The sequence below is a fragment of the Phaseolus vulgaris genome, chromosome 11, assembly GCF_000499845.2.
Source record: "Phaseolus vulgaris cultivar G19833 chromosome 11, P. vulgaris v2.0, whole genome shotgun sequence".
NCBI classification, from domain to species: domain Eukaryota; kingdom Viridiplantae; phylum Streptophyta; class Magnoliopsida; order Fabales; family Fabaceae; genus Phaseolus; species Phaseolus vulgaris.
The window spans coordinates 1,072,118-1,081,371 of record NC_023749.2 but is presented as its reverse complement, the minus strand read 5'-3'; the positions used below and the strand labels follow the sequence as shown (position 1 = coordinate 1,081,371).

The 9,254-nt window shown below is 37.8% G+C and overlaps 1 protein-coding gene across 1 annotated transcript; it reads left to right on the top strand.

Annotated features, from left to right (window-relative positions):
- The first annotated feature begins 1,059 nt into the window (after window positions 1-1,059).
- On the top strand, window positions 1,060-8,984 carry LOC137822805 (putative calcium-transporting ATPase 11, plasma membrane-type). The gene is made up of 8 exons (XM_068627807.1): window positions 1,060-1,326; window positions 4,710-4,764; window positions 4,887-5,540; window positions 5,644-6,950; window positions 7,035-7,193; window positions 7,360-7,531; window positions 7,616-7,914; window positions 8,428-8,984. Exons 1-8 carry the CDS (start codon window positions 1,153-1,155, stop codon window positions 8,734-8,736), a joined length of 3,129 nt encoding a protein of 1,042 aa, XP_068483908.1. The 5' UTR covers window positions 1,060-1,152; the 3' UTR covers window positions 8,737-8,984.
- The last annotated feature ends 270 nt before the right edge of the window (window positions 8,985-9,254 follow it).

The following is a 9,254-nucleotide window of genomic DNA, read 5'->3' as shown; positions in this document are numbered from 1 at the left end:
AATTAAAAAAAAAAAATGGAAAGATTAACAAATTTAATTGATGTTGCCTACACCATTGGCAACTTTGACCAAAAATTGCCCACTGTAATTTTTTTAACTTTTGTCCATTTATGTAAATATGAAAAAAAAATACACCATTTTATTGAAAAACCCCATGGGGAATCCATGGAGAAAGAGTTATTTCTCAGTCTGATAAACTGGAAGCACTGTGAGGTGATGACGTGGCGGAAGCCGAGGAGACCGGGGGCGGTTCGTTCTCCCCTTCTTCTTTGTGGTGTTGGCAGACATTGTTGACCAATCGGTGCAACCTGGCATGCTGATTCGCGACGCAAGGTTGACAGAAGGAGACGGTGGGTGTGAGTTTGGTGCCGGAGGCTCTCCAGGGAGTGGGGGAATAGCACGAACGGCACAGAAGCACGCGCGAATGCTTCGCCACCAAGAAATTGGCGCCGTGAACTTTGTCGTCGCACTCCCAGCACAGCTTCGCCTGGTCCGATTCGCACAGCATCACCGCCCTCTTCTCGCACATCGCGCACGACTCCTCCATTTCACTCTCTTCTCTTCTTCTTCTTCTCTCTCTCTCTGTGAAATCCTGCAACCGCCGCTTCCGTTTTCTTCCCTCAACCTCTGCTGCGTTACCTTGTTGCCGTCTTTTTATCAACATTCTCGTTTCGCCGATTTCTCCGGAGATTTTTCTCCCGCGAAAAGCTCTTCTCCAACGCCAATTCTCGGTGACGAAACTGCACCAAAGAAGATAAGTGCCCACTCTGTGACTAGATATTTTTCACCACTCTTTACGCCTTTTCAATTACCCACGTGAAAAACATGCATTTCACATTTAACAGAACAAAAAAAAGTTTAAAATTAATTTATATGTTTATTATTACGAATTTAGTAAGTCACGTTAATTAATTATCAAGAAATGTCATTAATTATCTAAATCAATATAATTATATATAAATGTTAGAGGATTGTAAAAAAGTTAATTTATGCATGTAGAAGGTGTTTCTCTCTCTTGTTGGCGCCATATTCGGCGTTGCGTTTGAAAGTTTCTTTGATTCTCTTCCTCCTATCGTTTTTCTGAATCAAATCACAATAGTAAAAGAAGAGAGTGATTGTGAATGAAGAGAGCTGAGTGATCAGTGGATAGCAATGGAGAAGTACCTCAGAGAAAACTTCAGCGTCCAGCCGAAGAACCCTTCCGAGTCCGCGCTCCGCCGATGGAGATCCGCCGTCGCCGTCGTCAAAAATCCCCGCCGCCGCTTCCGCATGGTCGCCAATCTCGCCCAGCGCGCGGAAGCCGAACACAAGCGTAGGAAGCTCCAGGTACTCCTTCCTCTCTTCCGCTTTCCATTTCAATACCTAATTAATCTCTCTGAATTCCTTTTCGCTTTTGGATCAAATAACGATTCCGCTGTTCATACATGTGCGTATCTGTTTTACCATTTTCCGCTTCAGAAAAACTCACACTGGATCAATATCCGATTGGTTTTGCTCCTTTTGCGAATGTCCATGTTCCATGAAATTTCTCGGTGAAAATGCAGGCACATAGCGTAGCGAGCAATGAAACTAGTTCTTAGTGTAATTAAGTCCTTATTAAACCAGTTAACGTAGTGTCGTCGGAGCTTCTTTCTCACGTTGTCGCCAAATTCTACCTTGGAAACGGTGTTTTCCTTCCGCCACAGGATCACGGCCAAATTTACTTGTATTTTTTTTATCAAAACTTAATTGATCAAGATTTAAGGGTTCTGATATAGTGATTGAAAAAATTTCTCTCTCGCCAACTTTATCTTTTTGGAGGTATTTTAAACCTATATACATGCATACATATACATATATATATATTAAAAAATTTGAGTTTTTTTTGAGTTTATTAGAAGGTTACCTTTCCAGGACACAGTGAGTTTGAATTTCTGTTGTGAGAGATTATTATATTTAGTATTATATAGTTGTCTCAAGTAGGGTTTTCCAATTAAGAACATATACTTTCTCACCTAAATATTTTTCTAATGTAGTATTGTATAGCTGTCTCAAGTAGGGTTCACTTCTTTCCTTAATATCAAACAAGAAACAGTAAAAAGAATGAGATACACCAAACCAAAAAAAGGAAAACAAGAAGACACCAAAACTTTTAATCTGATAGCTCTTTCATAATTAGGGTAGTAGTCAACCAAACTCTTTCTCCCTGCATATGGCAAGTTTTTCAATATGTAAGATCTTTGTCGTCATATCTAAGTCATTCTCATATCATATGTATGGATCTTTTGTAATCATAATTATTTCATCTCTAATGCACCACATATTCAATGATATCATACGTCAATATGTTTTGCTTTGTTATTGTTCAGATGGATTGCATTTGACAATATATAGCAATACAAATTGTAGGAATTTAAGCATTCACAAAAACTCTTTAGCAACTTTTATAACAACAATATATTTTGTCTTTATAGAATATAGAACAGTTTGTAGTCAGATTGTCATGAACCAGTAGAACCCACATCATTAGTTATATATGCATTTGCGTAACCATTAAATAAAGGCTTGCCACTTCCAAAACATAATCAAACTCCAGAAATAGATTTGAGATACATGAGTAATCACTTTAGAGTTTGTCAATGCTCTTTTCAATATGATTAACAAGGAAACGAATAACAACCCCAACAACATGGGTAATGTTTGAACATACACACACCATAGCACACATTAAACTACCAAATGTAAATGAATATGGACACTGTTTTGAGCTCAACTTGAAGTGACTTGCAAGTGGGGTGCCCATTATATCCCCAATTTTCCATCTTCCTGTATCAACTAATTTTAATGTCAAGGATTTGTTTTGTAGAACCTAAATCTTCATTACAACAAGAGATTTGCTTAGCTCCATTTTAAGATTTTGAATCTTGTTTATGTCATTACCAACAATAAACATGTCATCATCATAGAGCAAAAGAATAATAAATTTTTCACTAAAAAATTTCATCACAAAAATACCATGATCAGAACAAGTCTTATCATACATGTAAGAAAAAAATTTCTATACCATTATCTTGGAGCTTGTTTGAATCCATTAAGTCATTCCTTAAACTACAAACAAGCTTTTTTTTACCTTTGACTGTGAAACCTTCATAGTGTTCCATATAGATCTCTTCCTCCAATCCTCCATGAAACAATGTTGTTTTTACATCAAGATGGTCAACTTCTAAATTTAAACTTGTTGTCAAAGCAAGTACAACTTTGTTTCAAAACATTAACCACAAGTAAAAATATCTCTACAAAATCAACTAGCCTTGTTTGTACATTTATAAATAAAAATAACAAGCGGAAGTAAAATTCAGATGAATTCTTCTTTGTAAATAATAGTAAGCTCTGGAAAAATATCAAACAACAAAAGATAATAATAGGCAAAACAATGTGATGCATCAAACAAAAGAAGGAAACCATCACGCACCAAAACTTTTAACGTAAGAAAACACCTTGATATGAAAGAAAAATCCACGAGACTTGATCAAGTAAAAACATCCATTAAAAATAATTAATGAGTACAATACAATTTCTCTTTCAAGGATGACAACAAATTTTCTTTTCACATTAGGTCGATAACAAGACAAGAGAAATCAAATGATTATATAGCTAAAAAAAGAACCAAATGCATAAGATAATTGGTATAACTTCTCCAAGTTAATTTTCTTGGACAAATTTGTTTAGGATACACACGAATTATTGTTAACTTCTGCTGATAAAAAAAAAATTGTTAACTTCTTCTTCTCTCTCACACACATATATATAAAATAAATAAATATTAAATGAGAGTTTCGTATATGATTGCCCATATATTATTACACTCTTATTATTAAAAGAACTAAGACGATCCATCAAATTATTCAGAATGCTATAACACAATTGTATTGTTCTACTAAACCAGGGACTGCATATATAACTCCTAAGCATACAGTTTCTAACCTCTCATCTTCTATAGTAATATAAATAGTATGAAACGTTATAAAATCAGGGCAAAGAAGAAAACACGAGAGACACTGGTAAAAACTAAAGAATAAACACCAAGGGTAAAGAATAAAGGACTCAAAGTAGGGTATATCTTTGCTTTTTTATATTGCATATAGCATATATATGTAAAGTACCTTAATGCTTCACACATTAACTATTATATTTAATTTAGTAAAAGTAATATCAAATTTGTTACCAATGTCATGCAAATGAACTTTACATGATCATATATGTTGGAGATACTGATATAGGCTGTTCATGCATGTATTTAGCTGTTGAAAAATTTAGTCCAATGATGTCTTCATAGCAGAATTGATCTTTTCCTCTATATTCCCACTTCTATTTTGAAGAATATTAATTGTATCCACTGATATTTCTTTCACCAAATTATCGTTCCTTTATTTTTCTTTTCTAGTGTCACAGTTCTCATTTTTTTAGATTGGTGAGTAAATTTTACGTCTAGTTGTGTGCTTTTTGTTTATCTAAGGAACTGTTATACTTAATCTCTGGCACTATGAAAATGGTTATTGAAGTGAATAAAAAATGCAATATCTATCAGTAAGCTGTTAGCAGAAAGCACATGCAGGATGAAAATTCGATGAGCTTACATATACATACATACCTTTCAAAACGTTGAACGACATGGATTTTTTATCAGTTGCCCTAACACACTTTGCATATGCTCTAACTATCTTGACCAGGAAAAAATAAGGGTGGCTCTCTATGTGCAAAAAGCAGCGTTGCATTTTATTAACGGTATGCACTTTCATTCACCCTATTGTTTTTCACTCGCTGTTTTGTTACATTTTTTTCTTTTCCTTCTCATCCAGCTGGGAGCCGCGGTACTGGTGACGGCGGAGGTAAAGGTGGCGGCGGAGGTGACGGTGTCGCCGGCAGCGACAGCGGTGGTAGTCTCGGTTACATGCTCTCAAAAGAGACTCAGGAAGCAGGCTTCGAAATCGAGCCCGACGAACTAGCCTCCATTGTTCGGTCCCATGACAAGAAATGTTTAGAACGCTACGAAGGATTGGAAGGAGTAGCAAGGGCTGTTCGTGTGTCCTTGCAAGAGGGCGTTATCTCAGTCGATGTGGAGCACAGACAAAACATCTATGGTTTCAACCGCCACACCGAGAAGCCCCCCAGAAGCTTCTGGATGTTCGTTTGGGATGCCATGCAGGACTTAACTCTGATCATCCTCATGGCATGCTCTCTGGTTTCAGTAGGTGTTGGAATTTTAACCGAAGGTTGGCCGAAAGGTATGTACGATGGAGTGGGAATCATACTATCTATTCTCTTAGTGGTGTTTGTCACTTCGATCAGTGACTATAGACAGTCTTTGCAATTCAAGGACTTGGATAAAGAAAAGAAAAATGTGAGCATTCAAGTTACAAGAGACGGTAGAAGGCAAAAAGTTTTGATTCATGATATAGTGATAGGAGACATAGTCCATCTTTCAATAGGAGACATAGTTCCTGCAGATGGGTTGTTGATATCTGGTTTCGGCTTATTAATAGACGAATCAACTCTATCAGGTGAGTTTTCTTGTGGTTTGTTTTCTTATTTGGGTTGTCACATTCCTAAAGTGTCTTTTAATTGATTAGTTTAATCTTTGCTGATAAAAAAAAACTCTCTCAGGTGAGAGCGACGCTGTAAATATTGATGATCGGAGGCCTTTTCTTCTATCTGGGACCACAGTGCAAGATGGGTCTGCTAAGATGTTGGTCACTTCCGTTGGTGTGAGGACGGAATGGGGGAGATTGATGGATACTCTGAACGAAGGAGGAGATGATGAGACGCCACTTCAGGTCAAACTAAATGGAGTTGCAACCATTATTGGGAAGATAGGCTTGGGTTTTGCCCTGGTAACATTCATGGTTCTGACGGGCAGGTTTTTGTGGGGGAAAATAGCTCACGATGAGATCACAAAATGGTCTTTGAATGATGCATCAAACCTTCTGAATTTCTTTGCCACGGCTGTGATTATCATAGTTGTGGCAGTTCCCGAGGGGCTTCCTCTGGCAGTCACACTGAGCCTTGCATTTGCAATGAAGAAATTGATGAATGACAGGGCACTGGTGAGGCATCTCTCTGCATGCGAGACCATGGGTTCAGCAGGCTGCATTTGCACTGATAAAACTGGGACTTTGACTACAAATCACATGGTTGTAGACAAGATATGGATTTGCGGACAAACTAAGGCCATTAAAAGTGAAAATGTGTTGAAGCCCTTGATTTCTGAACAAACGTTTGATCTTCTTTTGCAATCGATATTCCAGAACACTGGCTCAGAGATAGTCAAAGGGGTGGATGGAAAGAACAAGATCATGGGTACTCCCACAGAATCCGCACTGTTGGAATTTGGCTTGCTTTTGGGAGGTGATTCCAAGTTTTACAACAACAAGTATAAAATAGTGAAGGTTGAGCCTTTCAATTCGATCAGAAAAAAGATGTCAGTGATGGTGGCTCTTCCCGGTGGCACCACCTACAAGTATCGAGCATTTTGCAAAGGAGCATCAGAATTGATTGTGGAAATGTGCGACCGAGTTGTCAACGAAGAGGGCAGAGTGGTCTCTTTGAACGAACAGCAAAAGAGTAGCATCACAGAAGTTATCAACGGTTTTGCTTCTGAGGCTCTGAGAACACTCTGCATTGCCTTCAAGGATATTGAAGAATCTTCCAAGAGTGATGGTATTCCTGAGGACAAATACACTTTGATAGCTATTGTTGGGATCAAGGATCCAGTGAGGCCTGGAGTGAAAGAAGCTGTGAAGACTTGTTTAGAAGCTGGCATTGTGGTTAGAATGGTGACTGGTGACAACATAAACACTGCTAAAGCAATAGCTAGAGAATGCGGCATATTGACTGATGGCATCGCGATAGAGGGACCTGATTTCCGGAACAAGTCCCCGCAAGAATTGGAAAAGATAATACCAAAAATACAGGTCTAGATTACTCTTCACTGGGTACTCCTTTGAATGTTTTAGCAAGGATAATGCATTTACAAATTTGTTTCTTGGTGTGTGTAGGTTATGGCCCGATCCTTGCCCCTTGACAAGCACAAACTAGTGACCCTTTTGAGGGAGGATTTTAATGAGGTTGTGGCAGTAACTGGGGATGGAACCAATGATGCCCCAGCGTTGCATGAGGCTGATATTGGACTTGCTATGGGCATTGCAGGGACAGAGGTTTGTTACTGCAGCCATTTATTGTTCTATCTGAGATTATGTGCCGTTTTCTGCTTGCATTGTATCTTTAACTAGAACACATTTAGCATCTGATTCTAGTGGCTTGGTCACTTATTTTACATAGCATGGTGTGTTATTAAGCACTGTTAACCTCGATCTTCTCCAGGTTGCAAAAGAGAACGCGGATGTGATTGTAATGGATGATAACTTCTCAACCATAGTGAAGGTTACCAGATGGGGCCGTGCTGTTTATATCAATATACAAAAGTTTGTTCAGTTCCAGTTAACAGTTAATGTTGTAGCTCTCATGCTGAATTTCGTTTCAGCCTGCGTGTCAGGTAATACGCACAACTAGCTTTTCAGTTCATAGCTAAATAATTGGTTCAATTCAGATGACTAATCACAGCAGAAATTCACTTCAGGCTCTGCTCCTCTTAGTGCTGTTCAAATGCTTTGGGTAAACATGATCATGGACACTCTCGGCGCGTTGGCTCTGGCTACAGAACCTCCCCATGATGGGCTTATGAAGAGGCCACCCATTGGAAAGAACGCCAAATTCATCACCAGGATCATGTGGAGGAACATAATTGGTCAGAGCATCTATCAAATTATCGTCCTTTTGGTTCTCAAATTTCGTGGTGAACAGATCCTCAAGCTCAATGGACCTGATACTACCGTACTTCTGAATACCGTCATATTCAACACCTTTGTATTTTGTCAGGTAACACATCAGTTAACATACTTCTATATTAATATTAAAACATATTTGTTCCTCATTCCTATTCCCAGATTCTCAATTCCGGTTAAGAATTGGATTTTAACCTAACTTAATCTCATAAAATCAACGTATAAAGTATACTATGAAATGTTCTAATTTCTAGTCGATGTAAGATCTACAACACACTCTTTCACGATAGGAGTGATATCAAGAGTGACAATTTATATCTGGAACAACATATTATGAATGGTCCGATAACAGTCCAATAATAATGGATGACCTACAGTCTTGACTTGGGGGTGTCTTGGAGATCATACGTCGACTAGAGATTAGAACATTTAGTAGTATATATACGTAGGTATAAACCTCATCTTATAAACCAGTTTTAAGAGGTTAAGTTAGACTTAAATCAAATTCTTAATAAGTATAATAGGATTGCTTCGATAATTTCCATGGATGCTGAGGCAGATAGTAAGCAACTCCTGTGATTGAAAACAACATCTGTGTGATGAATAGGTGTTCAACGAGATAAACAGCCGTGACATGGAGAAGATCAATGTGTTTGAAGGCATGTTAAGCAGCTGGGTTTTCTTGATAGTGATGGGTGTAACGATATGCTCTCAAGTCTTGATAGTTCAATATCTGGGTGCTTTTGCCCAAACGGTACCTCTGAGCCGGGAACTATGGCTAGCAAGCGTGATGATTGGTGCTGCAAGTTTAGTTGTTTCTGTTGTCCTAAAGTGCATTCCAGTTCCATCCAGCACCTACGTCGCCACCCACCATGATGGCTACGAGGAGCTCCCCAGTGGCCCTGATCAGGCATGAACACCATAGATTAGATACTCAGCTTCACTCCACATGCATACATATAGATATATATTCCATTTTTTTGAAACCCTCAGAGAAAGATACCCTTAAACAAAGAGATACCATAACTTATCACCACTGGTTCTTTCATTTTAGAGTTAGGCTGTTCCATTCTCTTCATCAGTACCACATCATCTAAACACTCTCTTTCTCTCTTCTTTATATACCTTCATCACAATTGTTAGTAAGAATTATTTTTGTCTGTAGTCTCAGCATTAATTTCCTAGTAGACATACTATAGCCTAAATTTAGATAATTCTACTTATATGCTCAAAAGTATTGTTCTAAGTTATTAGTTTTTAAGAATAATGTTATTCATACTATACATTAACTTTATCATATTCTTCACACTCATTATTTCTTTAGATATGTTCAGGCCATTTTTTTATCCATCTCACCTCAATAACTCAGTTAATAAACTAATTACTTATGAACTTATAGAAAAAATAAGTAAATAAATAAATACTTTATAAATT